We start from the raw sequence: 25,007 nt of genomic DNA, 5'->3' as shown, positions 1-25,007 counted from the left end.
GAGTAACTCACCGCCTGACCCCGAGTTGTCCACCATCCACTACTCAGTGGCTACACACCTGAGGAAGGAGCAGCGCTCCGAAAGCTTGTAATTCCAAAGAAACCTGTTGCTGGGGATATGAGACTTCTTACTGTGCAGTTTAAGAAGGCAGCTCACCACCACCTTCTTCTCAAGGGCAACTAGGGATGGGCAACAATTGCTGGCCTTGCCAGAGAGACTAAGACAAAATAACGTACTTCAAAGAAGGAAGTTGTTGTACTTACCCATGGTATGTATGTGACTCCAAATCCACAGCAACATGGTTGAGAATTAAGTGGCCCCTGGAAGGATCTCAGCAAGTCTCGCTGATGTCTTTAAGGAATGTGGCTCAGCATCATCTTCCCAAGAACAGGATGTCCACATCCTGCAAATGAATTCAAATATGTTCGTCTCCCAGAACTCTTGTTGCAAAACCGTTGGAAATTATTTGGAAAAATAAATGAGCAGTACATGTGGCACGGACTCACAGCGCCAGGGACCCGGGTTCAATTCCAGGTCAGAGGGTGACCGTCTGTGCGGAGTTTGCACATTCTCCCGTGTCTGCGTGGGTTTCCTCTGGGTGCTCCTGTTTCCTCCCACATTCTAAAGATGTGCGTGTTAGGTTGATTGGCAATGATAAATTGATCCTAGTGTCAGGGGGATTGGCAGGGTAAATATGTGCAGACTCGATGGGCCGAATAGCCTCCTTCTGCACTGTAGGATTCTATGATTCTATAAAAAAAAACCTCCGCTGTAAATCAAAACTGTCCCGAGAGAAACACTCAAAAATTAAGAAGGATGTGGTAGTTGGGGAAAAAGGCATGGAATCTGTTACTTGGCAACCATAAAATCTCATAACTTTTCCACAATTTATGAATTTTTAATGATTTTTTTTGCACTGAAATTGGCAGTGCTGCAGAACGTTGGTGACATGCAGACGGAGTCACGTGATGCCTCCAGAAGCAGCAGTTAACTGAGAGGGAATTTGAGTCGGACCCAATTACCGATGAACCAAACACACATTGTGTCAACTGACCGCCTTTCTACTCTGTCATCTCGCCACAGGGCGCAATGCTCTGGGATCGCCCGTTATACAGCAAGGTAGGAAAAGGTACAAACTCCTTTTCAATGTATACCTTTTTCTCCTTTCACGGGATGTGGGCGTCGTTAGCCAAGCCAGCATGTGGTGTCTATCCCTAATTTCTCTTCCCCAAAAATATACTTTATTCATATAAACTCTGAAAGACATATTGAAAGAAACATTTCCAATCACTACTATAGTAAAGTTCGAACATTCTTCCATGAGATCAAAACTCATGCTGCTTTCAGTTTGAGAACATTGCATATGTTTCAATATTGATGTTACAATATCCAAAATTCATTGCAAACTATATACATTGGTCAAATTGCACTTAGCGGTGCTTCAATAAAATTATACACAGTGAGAATTATACACACAGTCCGAGGGATTTTATACATAGAATCCCTACAGTGCAGAAGGAGGCCATTCGGCCCATCAAGTCTGCAACGACCACACTTCCACCCAGGCCCTATCCCCATAACTCCACGTATTTACCCTAGCTAGTCCACTGACACTAAGGAGCAATTTAACCTGGCCAATCAACCTAACCCGCACATCTTTGGACTGTGGGAAGAAACCGGAGCACCCGGAGGAAACCCATTCAGACATGGGGAGAACGTGCAAACTCCACACAGGCAGTGACCCAATCGGGAATTGAAACCGGGTCCCTGGCGCTGTGAGGCAGCACTGCTAACCACTGTGCCACCCTCTGGTTACTAGCCCCTCAGTCTACGTTGGCTGAAAGGCCTTGCACAGTGGCCTTTCTCCATTGCGCCCTGGTGGCCGCTGATTTGATTTGATTTATTATTGTCACATGTATTAACATACAGTGAAAAGTATTGTTTCTTGCGCGCTATGCAGACAAAACATACTGTTCATAGAGAAGGAAACGAGAGAGTGCAGAACGTAGTGTTACAGTCATAGCTAGGGTGTAGAGAAAGATCAACTTAATGCAAGGTAAGTCCATTCAAAAGTCTGACAGCAGCAGGGAAGAAGCTGTTCTTGAGTTGGTTGGTACGTGACCTCAGACCTCTTTATCTTTTTCCCAAAGGAAGAAGGTGGAAGAGCGAATGTCCGAGGTGCGTGGGGTCCTTAATTATGCTGGCTGCTTTGCCGAGGCAGCGGGAAATGTAGACAAAGTCAATGGATGGGAGGCTGGTTTGCGTGATGGATTGGGCTACATTCACGACCTTTTGTAGTTTCTTGCAGTCTTGGGCAGAGCAGGAGCCATAGCAAGCTGTGATACAACCAGAAAGAATGCTTTCTATGGTGCATCTGTAAACGTTGGTGAGAGTCATAGTTAACATGCCAGATTTTCTTTGGACTGTGAGAGGAAACCGGAGCACCCAGAGGAAACCCACACAGACACGGGGAGAAAGTGCAAACTCCACACAGTGACCCAAGCCAGGAATCAAACCCAGGTCCCTGGCGCTGGCAGTGCTAACCACTGCGCTATCCTGCCGCCCTACTCGGTTAAAGATCATTTCTATGACAAACAATGAGTAACCATAGGGTGAAAGGGTTATTATGGTATGGAATGTGTCAATCTGTAGAGGAACCCAGTCCCAATTGGGTTTTCACTAATAATCACAATCACTTTCACTGAATCCAACTTTTCCAGATTTTTCTTTTAACTGAATTCAGATTTTCGATTGCCAATGGCGAGATTACGAACTCAAATCTTCTGGATAATTGGTTCGGGCCTGTGGATTATCAGTCCAGTCATACAACTGCTGCGGTCCTGTACCCAATGCAATAGGCTTGTTAAAAAGGTGGAAGGATAGTTAAGGAGACTGTTGTACCTTTGTGGGTTGAAGGCATTGAGACTAACAGCAGAAAATGACGGCACAGCGGAGATAATAAATAAACACTTACAATACGTCTTTACAAATAACGGTGAAATTAGAATGTAGGTGTACTGGAGGAGGATTTGGAACGATTGTTAGAGATGAACTGCAAAAAGAAGATATTGGCTCTAAAAAAGAAATAACAAGATCTTGAGTCTTTTGAAAGAAATCAAAGTGGAGATAAAAGCAGCCACAACATTTCAATTGGCCTAAAAAATGCAAATTGTATAGTGGAATTGGAGAACAGCCAATGCACCACCTTTATTCAAGGAGAGACTAAAGAATAAACTTCCAATATTAGAATCATATAATACAGAAGGAGGCCATTCAGCCCATCATACTTATTTCAGCTCTTCAATAGAGGGAGCTGATTCATCTCATTTCCTTATTTATACACTGCCTGGCAAATTTATCCTCCTTAAATACAGATCTAATTCCCATTCGAAAGAAACCACTGAGCCTTTTTCCCTTTCAGGATTGAATTTGAATTCAATAAAAAAATCTGGAATTAAGAATCTACTGATGATCATGAAACCATTGTCCATTGTCGGAAAAACCCACGTGGTTCACTAATGTCCTTTAGGGAAGGGAAATCTGCCATCCTTACCTGGTCCGGCCTACATATGACTCCAGAGCCACAGCAATGTGGGTCACTGTCAACTGCCCCTCTGAAATGGCCTAGCAAGCCACTCAGTTTAAGGGCGACCTGGGAGAGGCAATAATTGCTGGCCAGCCAGCGATGCCCGTGTCCCATGAATGAATTAAAAAAAGTATTTGTGCCCCAGATCATAACAGCTTGCTGACTTAAAAAAATATTCTCCTCAACTCTGATCTGACCTTTTTGCCAATTGTCTTAAATCTGCGTTCCGTGGTTACAGACGCTCCAGGCAGTGAAAACAGTTCATTTATTATTATTTATTAATGGTTTATCAATTTACTCTGTCAAAACCCTTCAAAATTTTGAACATCTCGATAAAACCTCACTTTGGACTTCTGTGCGGTGAGGAGAAACGATGCCAGCTTCTCTCACCCCTCCACATCGATAAATAAAGAACAGTACGGCACAGGAACAGGCCCTTCGGCCCACCAAGTCTGTGCCGACACAGATGCCTCTCAAATCTAATATTTTCTTGCCTCTGCGTGCTCCATATCCCTCTATTCTCTGCCTATTCATGTATCTATCCAAATGCCTCTTGAACGTTGTTATAGAATCTGCTTCTACCACCTCCTTCAGCAGCGCGTTCCAGGCATTCACCACCCTCCGTGTGGAAAACTTGCCCCTTACATCTCTTTTAAACTTTCCCCATTTCACTTTCAACCAAAACCCCCGAGTAATTGACCCTTCAACCCTGGGAAAAAGACTCTGACTAACCACTCTATCCAAGCCTGTCATAATCTTGTAATCCTCTATCAGTCCCCCTCATCCTCCGACGCTCCAATGAAAACAATCCAAGTTTGTTCAACCTTTCTTCATAGTCCATATCCTCCAAACAGGCAACATCTTGGTAAATCTCTTCTGCATTCTTTCTGATGCATCAACATCCTTCCAGCAGTGTGGCGACCAGAATTGTATACAATATTCCAAATGCAACCTAACCAAAGTCTTAGGCAGCTGCAACATGATTTTCCAAACCCTATACTCAATGCCCCGACCGATGAAGGCCAGCATGCCGTACGCCTTCTTGACCACCTTGTCCACCTGAGTTGCCACCTTCAGGGAACTGTGGATCTGTACGCCTAGATCCCTCTCTATGCTAATATTTCTAAGCACTCTACCATTTACTGTATACTTTCCTTCTGCAGTAGACCTTCCAAATCGCATCACCTCACATTGGTCCGGGTTAAATTCCACCTGCCAGCTTTTGACCCAGGTCTCCAGCCGATTTATATCCTCTGACAATCCTCCTCACTATCTGCTACTCCCCTAATTTTTGTATTATCTGCAAATTTACTAATGAGACCACCAACATTTTCCTCCAAATCATTTAGATATATTACAAATAAAAGGGGCCCCAGCACTGATTCTTGTGGAACCTTGCTTGTTACAGACCTCCAGTTAGAAAAGTACCCTTCTTCGATTACTCTCTGCTTTCTATGCCCAAGCCAGTTTTGTATTCATCTTACCAGCTCACCTCAGATCCCATAAGACTTCACCTTCTGTATCAGCTTGCCATGAGGAACCTTATTGAAGGCTTTATTAAAGTCCATGTATCCAACATCCACTGCCCTGCATTTGTCAATTTTTTTTGTCACTTCTTCAAAGAACTCGATCGAGTTTGTGAGACACGACCTCCCCTTCACAAAACCATGTTGCTTATTGCTAATAAGCCTATTCTCTTCCAGATGTGAGTACATCCTGTATCTACGAATCTTCTCCAATAATTTCCCCATCACTGATGTAAGGTTCACAGGCCTATAATTTCCCAGGTTATCTCTTCTGCCCTTCTTAAACAGAGGAACAATGTTAGCTACTCTCCAGTCCTCTGGTACCTTGCCTGTGGCTAAAGAGGATACAAAGATTTTGGCCAAGGCCTCAGCAATTACCTCCCTCGCCTCTCTCAGTATTCTGGGATAGACCCTATCTGGCCCTGGGGACTTGTCCACCTTAATGTTTTTCAAAACCTCCAATACCTCCTCCCTTTTTATCTCAACAGGTCCTAGAATGTCAACATCCTCCTTTCTACACTCACCATCCACCACATCTTTCTCCTTTGTGAATACTGATGCAAAGTACTCGTTAAGGACCTCACCCACCTCATCTGGCTCCACACACAAATTCCCTCCACTGTCCTTGAGTGGACCTACCCATTCCTTAGCTACCTCCTGCCTCCTTATATATGCATAAAAAGCCTTGGGATTCTCCTTAATCCTGCCTGCCAAGGACATTTCATGACCCCTTTTAAACCTCCTACGTCCTTGTTTAAGCTCTTTCCTGCTATCTTTGTATTTCTCAAGAGCCTTATTTGTTTTCAATTTCCTGAAATTTATGTATGTCTCCTTCTTCTTTTTCATTAAGCTCACAGTCTCTCTTGTCATCCAGGGTTCCCGAATCTTGCCATCTTTATCCTTCATTTTTACAGGGACATACTTGCCCTGAATTATTAACAACTGACTTTTAAAAGACTCCCACATATCGGGTGTGGATTTACCCTCAAACAGCCTCCCCCAGTCTACATTCCCTAGCTCCTGTCTAATACTATCATAGTTAGCCTCCCCCAGATTAGTACTTTAACTCTGGGACTACATCTATCCTCTTCTACAAGTATCTTGAAACTTATAGAATTGTGATCACTGTTGACAAAACGATCCCCCATTGAGATATCAATCACCTGTCCGGGCTCGTTTCCCAGAACCAGGTCTAAGATCGCCCCTTCCCAAGTTGGACTATCTACATATTGCCTCAAGAAGCACTCTTGGACACACTGAACAAACTCTACCCTGTCCAAGCCCCTGGCACTAAAGGAATCCAATCTATGTTGGGGAAGTTAAAATCGCCCATCACACCAACCCCGTTGTTTTTACATCTTCCCATAATCTGCTGCCATGTCAGTTCCTCCATTTCACGCTGGGTGTTGGGAGGTCTGTAGAACAACCCCAACAGAGTGATTGCCCCACTGCTGTTACTGAGTTCTACCCATAAGGCCTCACTGCACGATCCCACCAAGGTGTTCTCCCACTGTATAGCTGTGACATTCTCCCTAATCAGTAAAGCAACACCCCCATCCCTTTTGTCACCCTCTCTATCCCGCCTGAAGCATCTAAATCCTGGAATGCTGAGCTGCCAGTCCTGCCCTTCTTTCATCCAAGTCTCCCTAATTGCCACAACATCATAATTCCATGCAGTAATCCAAGCTTTAAGTTCACCCACCTGACCTGTCACACTCCTTTCGTTAAAGCAAACACACCTCAGACCATCTGCCCTGTCATGTTTTGTACACTCTCCCTGTGTTTTATTTCTCTTAGCCTCACTGGACCCATTTACTGAGTTCTCCACAGTCTCTGTACTCTCTGGCCTACTGCTGTGGATCCCCCTGCCTTATTAGTTTAAATTCACCTGCAGCCCATCGTTCCTGGCGCCATTTAAGAAAGAAAGAGAGAAAGACTTGAATTATTTGCAGCGTCACTCATAGCCTCAGGACACCTCATAACGCCCTACAGCCAGTGAAGTGCCGTCACTGTTGTCATCGAGTCATACAGTACAGAAGAGGCCTCTAAGGAAAGGTCATCCAGACTCGAAACATTGGCCGGAATTTCACCGGCACGCCCGCCCTGATTCGGGGGCAGACGAGACTCGGAGAACGGCATTCTCCGTTGGCCTCAGGTGGGATCGTATAGACCTCGGGCGGACATGCCGGTAAAATTCTGTCCATTGGTTCCATTCTCTCTCCACCGATGCTGAGATTTTCCAGCATTTTCTGTATTTGTTTCAGATTCCAGTATCTGCAGTATATTTGCTTTGAACCAAATCCCGTTTGCCTGATGCAGGAAACACGGCAGCCAATGTATGCATAGCAGGATCCCATAAATGGCGATGTGGAAATGGTCAAATCATCTGTTTCAGGGATTCGAGCGAACTGTTGGCCTGACGCCACCTCCGTTCAAAGTCTTGGGATCCTTAAAGGACAAAGAAAATGACAGCACGAGGAACAGGCCCTTTGGCCATTACAAGCCTGCACCGACCATGCTGCCCGTCTGAACTAAAACCCCTGACCCTTCCGGGGACCATATTCCTCTATTCCCATCCTATTCATGTATTTGTGCAGACCTCCCTTAAAAGTCACCATTGTATCTGCTTCCATCACCTCCCCCCGGCAGCGCGTTCCAGGCACCCACCACCTTCTGTGTAAAACAATTCAGAAAAATAAAGTGAGCAACCAGAAATGTATGGGTTCATCATAGATAACTGACAATATCTTGTTCAAGGCAAGTTGCTTTTGCCAGACATAATAGTGTTTTGAATAATTTACTGATGAGACCGATAAAGAGAATGCTGTACATACTGTGTATATGGATTTTCAGAAGGCGTTCGATAAGTTGCCTTTCTGAATACACACTGTATCCCTCCTGTCTATCAAGAATGTCAATATATTTATTCTGAGATTTTCAAACAACCACATCGCTTCTCCGAGATTTCAAAACTGCTCCCCGCCCCCCTACCCGGGGGTTTTTCAAACACCAGCCTTTTCGTGAGCAGGAGAGCTCCTTAAAAGTGAAGTGCTGGGACTTCCCGATCACTCAATTTCAAGAATGAACTCTCAGTTAAATATCAATTCGAGAAAGAAGGTCTAGCATTTATATAGCACCTTTCATGACCACAAGATTCAGATTAAACTGGTGAGAGTCATAGAGGTTTACAGCATGGAAACAGGCCCTTCGGCCCAGCTTGTCCATGCCGCCCTTTTTTTTAAACCCCTAAGCTAGTCCCAATTGCCCGCATTTGGCCCATATCCCTCTATACCCATCTTACCCATGTAACTGTCTAAATGCTTTTTAAAAGACAACATTGTAAATGGTGAGACTTGAACCTGGAACTCCCAGCGCGTTGATGTAGGTTTGTGGTTTCCCTGTTCAGTGACCTAAACCCCAAATGTTGCCTAGTTAATTAATTTATGTTGAAGTGTGGTGTTGACTGTTGTAACGTAGGAAATTTTGTTTGCAGCAAGTTCCCAGAAACAGCAATGTGATAATGGCTGGGTAATCCAATTTAACAATGTTGGTTGGGGCACAAGTAATTGTTGCGTTTCTTTAATTATATAAAAAGCACCATTCATTCATAAGGGATTGTGTAAACATGTTGTGGGTTCATTTGTTGAGATCAGGCACATGGGAACATTTATATAAGGAACATCTCTCTAAGGCAAAAAGCTCAGAGACACCACCAGCAGAGCTGTGTGTGTGTGCTCTGCTGGAAAGCAAAGATGAAACAAAATCTGGATCACATGACACACTTGGAGGCTAAGGAGGTTTGGCATGTCCGCTATGACTCTCACCAATTTTTACAGATGCGTAATAGAAAGTATCCTTTCTGGTTGTGTCACAGTTCGGTATGGCTCCTGCTCTGCCCAAGACCGCAAGAAACCACAAAGGGTTGTGAACGAAGCCCAGTCCATCAACGCAAACCAGCCTCCCATCCATTGACTCTGTCTATACTTCCCACTGCTTCGGAAAAGCAGCCAGCATAATCAAGGACCCCACGCACCCCGGATATTCTCTCTTCCACCTGCTTCCATCGGGAAAAAGATACAAAAGTTTGAGATCATGTACCAACCGTCTCAAGAACAGCTTCCCCCCTGCTGCCATCAGACTGTTGAATGAACCTACCTCGTATTAAGTTGATCTTTCTCTACACCCTAGCTATGACTGTAACACTACATTCTGCACCCTCTCCTTCTCCCCTATGTATTCTCTGAAAGGTATGCTTTGTCTGTATAGTGCGCAAGAAACAATACTTTTCACTATATCCCAATACATGTGACAATAATAAATCAAACCAAATGCTTTATTTGGTGACGTCATACAGCGATCCCTTAAAAGTACATTACAACATAGCCCTTTCTTTTTAAAGACCCACCCCCAGAAGAGGTATAACCATTTACAATACATAATTGAACGATGATTGAGCAACTGGAATGGATCTGATTTGTCCTTGGTTATGTCCCATGTGACAATGCTGTGCCTTTAAAAAATGTATTTGTGTCATGTTTCTTGTGAGGGGACTGTCTTGTACTTCAGCTCTGATTACGGCGCCGATTGTCTCCAACTGACAGCCCACAGACAACCAAGCAGGCAGTTGTTGTTTGAATTTAGAAGGATTCTCTCTCTCTCTCTGGAAATTAAACCTCGGACCTGCTAGAATATAGAATCCCTACAGTACAGAAGGAGGCCATTCGGCCCACCATAACCCCACATAGGCCCTATTCCCATAACCCTCATTTACCCTGCTAATCCCCCTGACACTAGAGTTAATTTAGCATGGCGAATCAACCTAACCCATACATCTTTGGACCATTTGATTTGATTTTGATTTGATTTATTATTGTCACATGCATTAACATACAGTGAAAAGTATTGTTTCTTGCATGTTATACAGACAAAGCATACCGTTCATAGAGAAGGAAAGAGGAGAGTTCAGAATGTAGTGTTACAGTCATAGCTAGGGTGTAGAGAAAGATCAACTTAATGCAAGGTAAGTCCATTCAAAAGTCTGACAGCAGCAGGGAAGAAGCTGTTCTTGAGTCGATTGGTACGTGACTCAGACTTTTGTATCTTTTCCCAACGGAAGAAGGTGGAAGAGAGAATGTCCGGAGTGCGTGGGGTCCTTAATTATGCTGGCTGCTTTGCCAAGGCAGCGGGAAATGTAGACAGAGTCAATGGATGGGAGGCTGGTTTGCGTGATGGATTGGGCTACATTCACGACCTTTTGTAGTTCCTTGCGGTCTTGGGAGGAAACCCACGCAAACACGGTGAGAAAGAGCAAACTCCACACAGACAGTGACCCGAGGCTGGAATTGAACCCGAGTCCCTGGCACTGTGAGGCAGCTGTGCTAACCATTGTGCCACCATGCCGGGATACAGATATCTCTATCCAGAGGTCTGCAAAAGATGTTTTCTCCCTCTCTCTCTCTCTGGAGTTCTGCTGTGTGAGAGTCAGAAGACAGGTGTTTCTCTGTATCTCTGTCCAGCGGTGTTAAGAGGCTTGAGGCCTAGCAACTCACGTAAGCCTGTGTGCTTTGCTAGCTGATTCTGAAGAGGAATTTACGTCGATGGAGAATATTGCTTAAATTGGAACTGATAGAGATAGGCTAGCAGTTAAGAATTATAGCTTGCCATGTTTAAATATTTCAATTGGTAAAATAAGAAGTCTCACAACACCAGGTTAAAGTCCAACAGGTTTATTTGGTAGCACAAACTTTCGGAGCGCAGCCCCTTCATCAGGTGAGTGCAGGATTTGGTTCACAAACAGGGCATATATAGACACAAACTCAATTGCAAGATAATGATTGGAATGCGAGTCTTATCAGGTAACCAAGTCTTTACAGGTGCAGACAATGCGAGTGGAGAGAGGAATAATTTCAGGTTAAAGAGGTGTGAATTGTCTCAAAGCAGGACAGTTAGTAGGATTTTGCCAGCCCAGGCAAGTCATGGGGGTTATAGGTAGTGTGACATAAACCCAAGATCCCAGTTGAGACCATCCTCATGTGTGCGGAACTTGGCTATCAGTTTCTGCTCAGCGATTCTGCATTGTGTATCTTGAAGGCCGCCTTGGAGAACGCTTACCCGAAGATCAGAGGCTGAATGCCCTTGACTGCTGAAGTGTTCCCCGACAGGAAGGGAACAGTTCTGCCTGGTGATTGTCAAGCGGTGTCCATTCATCCATTGTCATAGCGTCTGCATGGTCTCGACGATGTACCATACCTCGGGACATCATCACAACAATTGGTAAAAATATGCTGATTCCTTTTGGTTATAGTTAAATAAAGTTTAACTGCGCGAGGGCTTGCAGGTCTGACTGCAACCCCAGTAACACGCCATTGCGTTCCCGGAGCTGCCTCTTCATGAAGGTCACCAATCTCTCAATGGATGAGGCTGTGCGCTCGAAGCTAAGGGCCAACCCAGTACTCATCCTCCGCAGGGATTCTGCATTGGCAGATACCAAAGCACGCAGACCCTCAGGGATCTCCCTTATTGACGACTCTAGAGGCTCATCTTCTTCCTCTGATTCAGCATGGTCTTGGTCTCCAGCAGCCCTCTGACTGTCGGTGCCCTGGGCACTCCCTGCCTCCACCACCTGCTCCAGCGAATGTAATATGTCCTCTGCTGTGCCAGTATCTGCACTGGTGATCGGTGCTAAGAGAGGGTATGCCGCAAGGGTATTCTGTGAGGTTTCCTGCTCCAGTGCCAATGGAGGGTCGTCGGCCTCCTGGCTGCCTCTGGTGGATGGCTCCGCTGATGGATGAAGACAATTGGTCGGAGACATCACTCACATCACACAGAGTCAACTTCCAACACCTGCTGTCCAGTGCGATTGGCCTCAGTTACATTGAAGTGTCTCAGCAACCGGCACATCACTGAGGTCGTTCTGAGAAGTGAAATGCCCAGACATCATTTCCATCCTCACCCTGCCCACTGGACTCTTACCTTCCTCCGAGATGCCAGCCTCACCTGGTGACCTCCCTCTGCGCTCGGACTCGAGTTCCAGGCCTTCAAGCTGATGAGGATCAGCAGGTGGCACCTTACCACCAGTGGCTGCACTCACCCAGTCATTGTGGGTATGTTTCTCCTGCAACTAAGTGCAGATGTCCATTGAATACTCAATCCTCCACTTCCATACCATGCTGCCCCTCAATTCAGGTCATTTCTGAGAAGCCAGAGACTGTTCTCGCTCCTTTGGACAGTTGACCCTTTGATGGACCCAATGCTGCAGATTCTTCTCTCCAGCCTTGAGACACACGGGCAGATGTGTGCTCTGAAACTCCCTGAACCCCACACATGTGATTGCAACGATGGACGGGCATCCTTCCTCTGTCCTCGACACTGGACCAATGTGCACCCAAAGCTCACCCCTGCTAAGCACAGAAGGTCAATGAGCCTTTTCCGACACGGCACCTAGGTGCGTCGGTCGGACCAGGTCGTGCCTTCTGACCTCAGCTGCCACCTCTGCCCAAGTGTTCTTGGTGAGGTGGAATGGCTTCCTCCTTCTATCCTTAGGCATGAAGCTGTCCCGCCTGGCTGTCACTGCCCCCAACAGTGCTTGCAGACAGTCATCAGAGAAATGAGGGGCTTGCTGGCCACTGGAGCCTCCCTCCCATTTGCTGTGTCTTCCATCGGACGACATTTTGCATCCTCTGCTTTCTTCAGTGGCTTCAATGCGCCATCTTTAAATCTCAGGACAGGCCAACATTGGACACGCTCTCCACCCCCACAAGCCCACTCACGCAATGTGGCCGCAATTCACGCGGACAGGGGAGGCAATGGCCTGGTGGTATTATCGCTAGATTATTAATCCAGGGACTCAGTTCTGGGGACCCAGGTTCGAATCCCACCATGGCAGATGGTGGAATTTGAATTCAATAAAAAATACTTGGAATTAAGAATCTATTGATGACCATGAAACCATTGTCGATTGTCAGAAAAACCCATCTGGTTCACTAATGTTCTTTAGGGAAGGAAATCTGCCGTTCTTACCCGGTCTGGCCTACATGTGACTCCAGAGCCACAACAATGTGGTTGACTCTCAACTGCCCTCGGGCAACAAGGGATGGGCAATAAATGCTGGCCAGCCAGTGACACCCGTGTCCCACACATGAATAAAAAAACCAGTGTAATATGGCAAGTTTAAGTTGACCAAGGCTGGAGCTGGGAATTGCAGCCACTCCCGGTTCCGCCCGCAAAGCACACACATCGTCTGTGAAATTCTATCCATAAAATCAGTTTGGGTAGAACCAAGAAACAGAAAAGGGCAGAAAACATTGGTGAGAGTTAAAAAGTAAAAAGTAAAGTTTATTTATTAGTCACAAGTAGGCTTGCATTCACATAGTAATGAAGTTACTGTGAAAATCCCCGAGTCGCCACAATCCGGCGCCTGTTCGGGGACACTGAGGGAGAATTTAGCACGGTCAATGCACCTAACCTGCACACCTTTGGACTTTGGGAGGAAACCGGAGCACCCAGAGGAAACCCACGCAGACACGGGGAGAATGTGCAAACTCCACACAGACAGTGACCCAAGCCGGGAATCGAACCCGGGTCCATGGCGCTGTGAGGCAGCAGTGCTAACCACTGTGCCGCCCCATGTTCATTGGTCACCAAACAGAAGTGATAACGTAAATCACAGTATTAATCAGGAAATTAGAGGTGCATTTAACAAGGGTAATACATTAATCATGGGGGGATTTCAACCTACATATAGACTGGATAAACCTAATTCGTACTAAAGTTGTGGAGGATAAGTTCTTAGAATCTATGCAAGATGGTTTCCTAGAGCTGAGGAACCAACTTGGAAACAGGTTATTTTAGATTTAGTGTTATGCTAATTAAGAATCTTGTTGTAAAAGAGCATTTAGGAAAGAGTGACCATAATATTGCAGAATGTTACATTGTTTGAAAGTGGTATCGATCAGAGACTAGGATCATAAATCTAAACAAAGGAAACTATGAAGTTATGAGGGGTAAATTGGCTGTCGTAGATTGGAAATTATGTTAAAGTTATGAAGGCAGACAGGCAATGGCTAACATTTAAAGGACTAATACATAGTTCACCACAAATATATCTTCCTTTAATGTCCAAAAACCTACTGTGGCTAATAAAAGAAATCAAGGATGGCATTAGATCAAAGGAAGAGGCGTGAAAAGTTACCAAAAAAAGGGTAAACCTGAGGATTGGGAGTATTTTAGAATTCTGCAGGGGAGGACCAAGAAAAAGGTTAAGAAAGAGAAAACAGGATATCAGAGTTAACTAACGAGAAACATGAAAACCGACTATAAACACTTCTGTAGTAGTGTAAAAAGGGAAAGCTTAGCAAAAACAAATGTAGATTCATTACAAACGTAGTCAGAAGAATTTATAACCTGGAATACTTTGTGTCTGTCTTCAGGGAGAAAAATATTTTTAAAAGCTCCTCGAAATAATGGAGAATCAAGGGACTAGTGTAAACAAGGAACTGCAAGATATTAATATTAGTAAAAAGAATACTAGAGAAACTAATGGGACTTAAAGTAGATAAATCCCTTGGACCTGATTATCTACATCTCTGTTGAGAGATACTACCAACATAATCCTTCCTCATTAACCTACTCCCTCAATATTCCCTCCCTCAATATCTTATTCCCTCAATATCTCCTGCCCGCATTATTTCCCTCCCACATTACCAGCTTCCCTCAATATCTCGCTCCCTCAATATCACCCCACTTATTATCTCTCTCCCCCTCAATATTTCCCTGTTGTTAGCGCCCTCCCTCAAAATTCCCTCTCTCATTATTCCCCCTTTTTAACTCCTCCCTCATTATTCCCATCCCTTAATATTTCCCTCACGCATTCTCTTTCTCACTCTCTCATTATACCTCAATATTACCCTTTCTCATTAAGCCCCTCTCGTATTCCCTTTCTCCCTCCCTCAATATTTCCCTTCCTCAATATTTCCCTTCCTCAATGTCCCTCCATCATTAGCCTCATCCCCCAATATCCCCCTTCCTCAATACTTCCCCCCCCTCATTATCCCCCTCCCTCATAATCTCCCTCCCTCACTATCTCCCTCATTATCTCCCTCTCAGTACTCGATCCATTCGCTCCGGTGCGATTGCTCCGTCTGAATCGATCTTTCCGGTTCCATTGCGGTTGTCTTTTTGCGGCCCCGGTGTTGAGTTTAGCAGATGGCGGAGCGGATCCGGGGAGAGAGCGGGAGCGGAGTCCCGGCCCAGAGCGCGGCTTCCCGCCGGGAGCTGCTCCCCTATGGCGCCAAAAACACTGAGAGAGCCGCAGGTGCGACTGAGGGACCGGGAGGGAGGGAGAGAGACAGGGGGGGTAACATCACCCTGTGTCCCCCTGAGAGTGAGAGAGACAGGGGGGTAACATCACCCTGTGTCCCCCTGAGAGTGAGAGAGACAGGGGGGGGTAACATCACCCTGTGTCCCCCTGAGAGTGAGAGGGACAGGGGGGGTAACATCACCCTGTGTCCCCCTGAGAGTGAGAGAGACAGGGGGGGTAACATCACCCTGTGTCCCCCTGAGAGTGAGAGGGACAGGGGGGTAACATCACCCTGTGTCCCCCTGACAGAGAGAGGGACAGGGGGGTGACATCACCCTGTGTCCCCCTGACAGAGAGAGGGACAGGGGGGTAACATCACCCTGTGTCCCCCTGACAGAGAGAGAGACGGGGGGTAACATCACCCTGTGTCCCCCCTGACAGAGAGAGAGAGAGACCGGGGGGTAACATCACCCTGTGTCCCCTAACAGAGAGAGAGAGAGACAGGGTAACATCACCCTGTGTCCCCCTGAGAGAGAGACAGGGGGTTACATCACCATGTGTCCCCCTGAGAGAGAGAGACAGGGGGGGTAACATCACCCTGTGTCCCCCTGAGAGAGAGAGAGAGACGGGGTTACATCACCATGTGTCCCCCTGAGAGAGAGAGACAGGGGGGTAACATCACCCTGTGTCCCCCTGAGAGAGAGAGACAGAAGGTTACATCACCCTGTGTCCCCCTGAGAGAGAGACAGGGAGTAACATCACCCTGTGTCCCCGACAGAGAAAGACAGGGGGGTAATGTCACCCTGTGTCCCACTGACAGACAGAGGGTAACATCACCCTGTGTCCCCCTGAGAGGGACAGGGGGGTAACATCACCCCGTGTCCCCCTGACAGAGAGAGAGACACGGGGTAACATCACCTTGTGACCCCCTGAGAGAGAGAGATAGGGGGTAACATCACCTTGTGACCCCCTGAGAGAGAGAGATAGGGGGTAACATCACCCTATGACCCCCTGACAGATAGAGAGCGACGGGGGGTAACATCACCCTGTGACCCCTAACAGAGAGAGAGACGGGGGTAACATCACCCTGTGTCCCCCTGAGAGAGAGCAAGAGACAGGGGGGTAACATCACTCTGTGTCCCCCCTGACAGAGAGCAATGGGGGGTAACATCACCCTGTAACTCCTGACAGAGAGCGAGACGGGGGTAACATCACCCTCTGTCCCCCTGACAGAGAGAGATGGTAACATCATCCTGTGACCCCCTGACAGAGAGACAGAGACATGGGGTAACATCACCCTGCGTCCCCCTGAGAGTGAGAGGGACAGGGGGGTAACATCACCCTGCGTCCCCCTGAGTGAGAGAGGGACAGGGGGGTAACATCACCCTGTGTCCCCCTGACAGAGAGAGGGACAGGGGGGTGACATCACCCTGTGTCCCCCTGACAGAGAGAGGGACAGGGGGGTAACATCACCCTGTGTCCCCCTGACAGAGAGAGAGACGGGGGGTAACATCACCCTGTGTCCCCCCTGACAGAGAGAGAGAGGGACAGGGGGGTAACATCACCCTGCGTCCCCCTGAGAGTGAGAGGGACAGGGGGGTAACATCACCCTGTGTCCCCCTGACAGAGAGAGGGACAGGGGGGTGACATCACCCTGTGTCCCCCTGACAGAGAGAGGGACAGGGGGGTAACATCACCCTGTGTCCCCCTGACAGAGAGAGAGACGGGGGGTAACATCACCCTGTGTCCCCCCTGACAGAGAGAGAGAGAGACAGGGGGGTAACATCACCATGTGTCCCCTAACAGAGAGAGAGAGAGACAGGGTAACATCACCCTGTGTCCCCCTGAGAGAGAGACAGGGGGTTACATCACCATGTGTCCCCCTGAGAGAGAGAGACAGGGGGGGTAACATCACCCTGTGTCCCCCTGAGAGAGAGAGAGAGACGGGGTTACATCACCATGTGTCCCCCTGAGAGAGAGGGACAGGGGGGTAACATCACCCTGTGTCCCCCTGAGAGAGAGAGAGAGAGAGACAGAGGGTTACATCACCCTGTGTCCCCCTGAGAGGGACAGGGGGGTAACATCACCCCGTGTCCCCCTGACAGAGAGAGAGACACGGGGTAACATCACCTTGTGACCTCCTGAGAGAGAGAGATAGGGGGTAACATCACCTTGTGACCCCCTGAGAGAGAGAGATAGGAGGTAACATCACCCTATGACTCCCTGACAGATAGAGAGCGACGGGGGGTAACATCACCCTGTGACCCCTAACAGAGAGAGAGACGGGGGTAACATCACCCTGTGTCCCCCTGAGAGAGAGCAAGAGACAGGGGGGTAACATCACTCTGTGTCCCCCCTGACAGAGAGCAATGGGGGGTAACATCACCCTGTAACTCCTGACAGAGAGCGAGACGGGGGTAACATCACCCTCTGTCCCCCTGACAGAGAGAGATGGTAACATCATCCTGTGACCCCCTGACAGAGAGACAGGGACATGGGGTAACATCACCCTCTGTCCCCCTGACAGAGAGAGATGGTAACATCATCCTGTGACCCCCTGACAGAGAGACAGAGACATGGGGTAATATCACCCTGTGTCCCATAAAGAGAGAGGGACAGGGGGTAACATCACCCTGTGTCCCCCTGAGAGAGAGAGAGAGACGGGGGTAACATCACCCTGTGTCCCCCTGAGAGAGAGAGAGAGACAGGGGATAACATCATCCTGCGTCCCCCCTGTGGGGACAGAGGATGGTGGGATGTGGGGGACGTATTTGTATCTGTGAATTATTCCAACTCTGACTCAATATAAGTGAGTAGAGAGGCAGAGTTGCTGGTATCTTGGAGATATTCAGGGTCATTTAAACTTCTACAGAGGGATAAAAAAAGAAAGCTTTATATTTATATCGCAGTTTTCACATCCTCAGGATATCCCAAAGCATGTTACCTGTTTGAGGTGTAGTGAGTGTTGTGGGAATAGCAGCTGTGAGTTTGCACACAGCAAGCCCCCACACACAACACTGACCTGATCATCTCCTCTCTCTCTGACAGCTGTCAGAGACTGAACCAGACAGTTTGCCACCTTGCTGTCGTAATCTTTCCTGAGATTAGCTTCCTGCCACATATCCTCTATATTACCACAGCCACCTATTTCCAGCTTGGTAACATGGCTGGATTCTGCCCCTGCCTTAGCTCTATAGCTGCTAAAACTCCCCTCCATGTCTCTGTGATCTCTCAACGTGGCTATTCCATGGACCCCTGACCAGCCACCCATCCTCCATGAACTTAAACCCATCCAAAACGTTGCTGTCTGTGATTGCTTGCTCCATGTCTGATCATATTTAATGGTGGAGCAGGCTCAAAGGGCCGAATGATCTGTTATTTTCTATCTTTCTCTGTATATTCACCCACCGCAAGAGTTTTAACAACACCAGGTTAAAGTCCAACAGGTTTATTTGGTAGCAAATGCCATTAACTTTCGGAGCGCTGCTCCTTCGTCAGATGGAGTGGAAATCTGCTCCGCCCTGTTTGAGAGCAGATTTCCACTCCATCTGACGAAAGCTAATGGTATTTGCTACCAAATAAACCTGTTGGACTTTAACCTGGTGTTGTTAAAACTCTTACTGTGTTTACCCCAGTCCAACGCCGGCATCTCCACATCATATTCACCCACCACCAGCTTTGTGTTCGCTACATTGATTCCTGGCTAAATTTTAAAATCCTCATCCTTGCTTTCAAATCCCTTCTGTAACCTCCCCCTAAGCCGTACTTCTCCAAATCTGCTTCTTACACATTCCCCAAGTTCAATTGCCCCACCATTGGTGCCTTCAGTTGCCTGGGCCATAAACCCTGCTGTTCCCTCCACAAACATTTCTGCCGCTCCACCTCTCTCTCTCTCTTCCTAACTGTCTCTCCACCTCTCTCTCTTCCAATTAGTCTCTCAATCTCTCTCTTCCAGTCTGTCTCTGTCTCTTTCACTTCCTTTCTGTCTCTCTACCTCTCTCTCTCTTCCTACCTGTCTTTCCACTTCTCTGTCTTCCTGTCAGTCTCTCAACCTCTCTCTTCCAATCTCTCTCTTTTTCTCTCTCTTCCTTTCTCTCTCTTCCTATCTGCCTCTCTCTCTTTCTCTTCCTTTCTGTCTCTCTACTTCTCTCTTTCTTCCCATCTGTCTCTCCACCTCTCTTTCTCTCTTATCCTATGCCTCGCTTTCTCTCTCATCCTTTCTGCCTCTCCCACTCTCTCCCTTTTTCTCTCTCTACCTCTCTCTCTTATTTTAAGGTACACATTTAAATCACCCACTTTCACCAAGTGCTTTGTTCATCTGCCCTGATATCACCTAGTTTAGTTTGATGTCATGTTTTTGGGAATGTTTTCCATTTACCTGGAGCTTTTCATGACCATGGGACTTTAGGCACTTTATAGCAAATAAACAGCTTTTGAAGCTGATATAGAGCTGCTATACAGATACAAGCTGTTGTTGTAATGTGTAACTTTGAGGGATAAATGTTGGCCAAGACAGTGGGGAGAACTTCCCTGCTCAATTTTAATATGTGAGAAGCCACACAGGTTCTGTTTGGTTTAATGTCTCATTGATTTGATTTGATTTTATTATTGTCACATGTATTAATATACAGTGAAAAGGATTGTTTCTTGCGCTGTACAGACAAAGCATACCGTTCATAGAGTACATAGGGAAAAAGGAAAGAATGTAGTGTTACAATCATAGCTCGGGTGTAGAGAAAGATCTGCTTAATATAAGTAATAATCAAAAGTCTGATGGCGGCAGGGAAGAAGCTGTTCTTGAGTCGGTTGGTGCTTAACCCTTTGTATCTTTTTCCCGATAGAAGAGAGAATGTCCTGGGTGCGTGGGGTCCTTAATTATGCTGGCTGCTTTTCCGAGGCAGCGGGAAGTGTAGACAGAATCAGTGGATGGGAGGCTGGTTTGCGTGATGGACTGGGCTACGTTCACGACCCTTTGTAGTTCCTTGCGGTCTTGGGCAGAGCAGGAACCATACCAAGCTGTGATACAATCGGAAAGAATGCTTTCTATGGTGCCTCTGGAAAAGTTGGTGAGAGAAAATTGGAAATGGTGTCTCCAGCAAGGGGGGCACAATTTCACAACAAGGGGGAAGCTACTTAGGACCAAGATGAGGAGAAATGTTTTTTTTTACTCGCAGGGTTGTGAATCTTTGGAACTCTCTATCCCAGAGGGCTTTGGAAGCTCAGTCATTGAGAATGTTTAAAGCAGAGATTAACAGAGTCCTGAATATTAACGGCATAAAGGAGTATGGGAATGGTGTAAGAAAAATGCATTGAAGTGGATAATCAGCTATGATTGTGTCGAATGGTGGAGAGGTTTGATGGGTTGAATGGCCTACACCTGTTCCTGTGTTCCTAAAGTTCAGCACTCACCTTTGCATTAAAAAAAGGAATTTGCATTTGCCCAGTGTTCTATTGCATCGTAAAGTTCCCAGAGTGCATAATGGAATTTGGGGCGGCATGTTGGCACAGTGGTAAGTACCGCTACCTTGCAGCGTTCAATTCTTGGCTTGGGCCACTGACTGTGTGGAGTTTGCACATTCTCCCCGTGTCTGCCTGGGTTTCCTCCAGGTGCTCGGGTTTCCTCCCAAAGATGTGCGGGTTAGGTTGATTGGCCATGCTAAATTGACCCTAGTTTTTTTTTGGGAGGGGGGCGGGGGGGGAGAGGTGGTTAGCAGGGTAAGTATGTGGAGTTACGGGGATAGAGTGGGATTGTTGTCGGTGCAGACTCGATGGGCTGAATAGCCTCCTTCTGCACTGTAGGGATTCTATGATTCAGGATGGTGATCAGTATTGTTTCAGATAAATTCTATCCCTCTGGTAATGAGCTACAGTGCATGGGTTGCTGTTTTTTATGCATTATTAACCTCTTCTTGCTCCTCCTCCCTCCACAATGAATGGTCAGTTAGGCTCAGTTGTTGACACACTGACCTCTGAGTCAGAAAGCTCTTCGTCCATCCTCCTATGTGTCCACGTCTCAAATGCATACAGCTGGTCAATAGTCCTTATCACAAGATAGTCACTGAAAAACTGTTGCCTCAGGTTGGGGAGCCTAAACCCTTGGAAGGGTGGGACGGGGGTGGGGAGGAGGGACAGTCTCAGGGTAAGGGGGCTGATCATTTAGGCAGGAGAATGGGGATGGGAAAAATATCAGCCATGATTGAATGGCGGAGCAGACTCGATTGGCCGAGTGGCCTAATTCTACTCCTATGACTTATGGACTGAGATGAGAAATTTCTTCACTCAAAGGATTATGAATTTTTGGAATTCTCTGCACAGAGGGTTGTGGATGCTCCATCGTTGAATACATTTAAGAGTGAGATAGACAGATTTTTGCTCTCTTGGGGAATTAAGGGACGTGGGGGGGGGGGTGTGGGTGGGGTTGAAGCCCAAGATCAGCCATGATCGTATTGAATGGCAGAACAGGCTCGATGGGCTGAGTGGTCTACTCCTGTGTACTCTTTGTGTTCTTGTGCCTGTTCAGATGGGTATAAAAGATCACATGGCACGGTGAGGAAGTGGTGGCGTAATGGCATTGTCACTGGACCAGTAATCCAGAGACGCAGGTTCAAATCCCCCCCCCCGGCCCCGCCCATGACAGGCGGTGGAATTTAAATTCAGTTTTAGGGTGGCACGGTCGTTAGCACTGCTGCCTCACAGTGCCAGGGACCCGGGTTTGATTCCAGCCTCGGGTGACTGTAGAGTTTGCACGTTCTCCCCGTGTCTGCGTGGGTTTCCTCCGGGTGCTCTGGTTTTCTCCCACACTCCAAGGATGTTTGGGTTAGTTGGATTGGCCGTGATGAATTGCCCCTTGGTATCAGGGGGATTAGTGGGGTAAATACGTGGGGTTGTGGGGATAGGGCTTGGGTGGGATTGTTGTCAGTGCAGGCTCGATGGGCCGAATGGCCTCCTTCCGCACTGTAGGGATTCTATGATTTGTGGAAAATAAATTGCAGGGAGTTCTCTCAGTTTTCCCATTCAGAATCCCGACAGCGCAGAAGGAGGCCATTTGGCCCATCAAGCCTGCACTGATAACAATCAACCCACGCCCTATCCCCATAACCCCATAATATTTACCCTGCTAATCCCCCTGACACTAAGGGACAATTTAACGTGGTCAATCCACATAACCCGAACATCTTTGGCGTGTGGGAGGAAACCGGAGCACCTGGAGGAAACCCACGCAGACACGGGGAGAACGTACAAACTCCACACAGACAGTCATTGTGGAATATTGCTGAGTGAAAATTGAATGTCTTGTTCCCCTACATAACGCTCAGAGTTTCGTTGGCTGTGAAGTCCTTTGGGGGAAGTTTTGATTGTGTATCCCCGCTGTGATTATAGAGTTGAGAAAGAGATGTTTTAAAAAGGGTGGTTTTCACTCCCAGATACAGTGGCAGCTTCAGGGAGATCAAGGCACGCTCAGTGGTGATGCCTGTCTGAGCGGGCTTGGTCCCACAGTACCTGTTACAATCCCCAGTCTCTCTCTACCTGGGTGATCCACTGAGGCACATATAAAAAAAATGCTGCACTTCCTTTAACTTTCAAGAAGAGAAATAAAAAAGTTTGTAAAACAAATGATTTTAAAGGAACACTGTTTTATTTATAATACTTTGGATTGGACTTTCTGCAGAATCTTGGTGTCTCTTGACAGCTAAGGTGTTAAGTTGATGTGTTGTGATAAACAATGGCAGGATTTGCATTGGTGAATGTGCACAGTGAGACAGGGATGAAAATCGGATGGTTGAAAGTCTGTTGTGTGCATGAGGTGCAAAAACTATACTCTGTGAAGGAAGTGAGAGTTGTGTGTACTGAGGCTGTGCACACAGCAGTCAACTTGTAGTGGTTGCTTTTAATTCAAATGATCTGATATTCCAAAGCGCTCTTCAGTTTTTTTGCTGTGCAGCTTGCATTTCTTAAACCAGGATTAATTATCCAATCATTTGAGATATGTTTTCAGGGCAATTACAGAGCAGACTGCAGACTTTCCCCATGGCATGGTTAGGTTACAAGTCTTGTTCTGATCGATAATCTGAGGCCTATTTGTATTATCATGCTTTTTTACTGCACCAAGGGGGATGAGACAGTCTCAACAACCGCCCCCCCACCCCCCGCCCAGCCTCACCTTCACCCCACCCCCCCCCCCAATCCCTGGCCTCATTAGCCCCCTCCTCCCACATCGGTCTCACCTTTCCCACCGCCCCACCTCACCTCCCTCCCCCCTCCAAGCCACGCCTCACCCGAACCTCCCACGCCCACCTCCCACCCGGACCTCCCCTCAGCCTACCCCCCTCCCGCCTACACCCCCCCCACCTGCCCCCCCCCCCGCGCCTACCCCCCCGCGCCTACCCCCCGCGCCTACCCCCCCGCGCCTACCCCCCCGCGCCTACCCCCCCGCGCCTACCCCCCCGCGCCTACCCCCCCGCGCCTACCTCCCCGCGCCTAGCCCCTACCCCCCCTACCCCCCCTCGCGTCTACCCCCCGCGCCTACACCCCCCCGCGCCTACACCCCCCCGCGCCTACACCCCCCCGCGCCTACACCCCCCCGCGCCTACACCCCCCCGCGCCTACACCCCCCCGCGCCTACACCCCCCCGCGCCTACACCCCCCCGCGCCTACACCCCCCCGCGCCTACACCCCCCCGCGCCTACACCCCCCCGCGCCTACACCCCCCCGCGCCTACCCCCCCGCGCCTAGCCCCCCCGCGCCTACCCCCCCCGCGCCTACCCCCCCCGCGCCTACCCCCCCCGCGCCTACCCCCCCGCGCCTACCTCCCCGCGCCTAGCCCCTACCCCCCCTACCCCCCCTCGCGTCTACCCCCCGCGTCTACCCCCCGCGCCTACCCCCCCCGCGCCTACCCCCCCCCGCGCCTACCCCCCCCCGCGCCTACCCCCCCCCGCGCCTACCCCCCCCGCGCCTACCCCCCCCCGCGCCTACCCCCCCCCGCGCCTACCCCCCCCGCGCCTACCCCCCCCGCGCCTACCCCCCCCCGCGCCTACCCCCCCCGCGCCTACCCCCCCCGCGCCTACCCCCCCCGCGCCTACCCCCCCCGCGCCTACCCCCCCCCGCGCCTACCCCCCCCGCGCCTACCCCCCCCGCGCCTACCCCCCCCGCGCCTACCCCCCCCGCGCCTACCCCCCCCGCGCCTACCCCCCCCGCGCCTACCCCCCCCGCGCCTACCCCCCCCGCGCCTACCCCCCCCGCGCCTACCCCCCCCGCGCCTACCCCCCCCGCGCCTACCCCCCCCGCGCCTACCCCCCCCGCGCCTACCCCCCCCGCGCCTACCCCCCCCGCGCCTACCCCCCCCGCGCCTACCCCCCCCGCGCATACCCCCCCCGCGCCTACCCCCCCCGCGCCTACCCCCCCCGCGCCTACCCCCCCCGCGCCTACCCCCCCCGCGCCTACCCCCCCCCGCGCCTACCCCCCCCGCGCCTACCCCCCCCGCGCCTACCCCCCCCCGCGCCTACCCCCCCCGCGCCTACCCCCCCCGCGCCTACCCCCCCCGCGCCTACCCCCCCCGCGCCTACCCCCCCGCGCCTACCCCCCCCGCGCCTACCCCCCC

The 25,007-nt window shown here is 49.0% G+C and overlaps 1 protein-coding gene across 2 annotated transcripts in view; it reads left to right on the top strand.

The window, feature by feature from the left end:
- Positions 1–15,231: 15,231 nt before the first annotated feature.
- dph1 (diphthamide biosynthesis 1) overlaps positions 15,232–25,007 on the top strand; it is a 682,474-nt gene continuing 672,698 nt past the window's right edge. The window contains exon 1 of one of the 2 annotated variants that reach the window (XM_078224668.1): positions 15,232–15,424. In XM_078224668.1, coding sequence (XP_078080794.1) covers positions 15,316–15,424 — 109 coding nt within the window. In that variant the 5' untranslated portion in view covers positions 15,232–15,315. The remainder of the gene's footprint in view (positions 15,425–25,007) is intronic. The other variant, XR_013499073.1, reaches the window with a different exon arrangement.

This window comes from Mustelus asterias, chromosome 12 (genome assembly GCF_964213995.1).
Source record: "Mustelus asterias chromosome 12, sMusAst1.hap1.1, whole genome shotgun sequence".
Lineage (NCBI taxonomy): Eukaryota > Metazoa > Chordata > Chondrichthyes > Carcharhiniformes > Triakidae > Mustelus > Mustelus asterias.
Note: the sequence above shows the minus strand (reverse complement) of the source record. Positions and strands in the feature narration are given on the sequence as shown.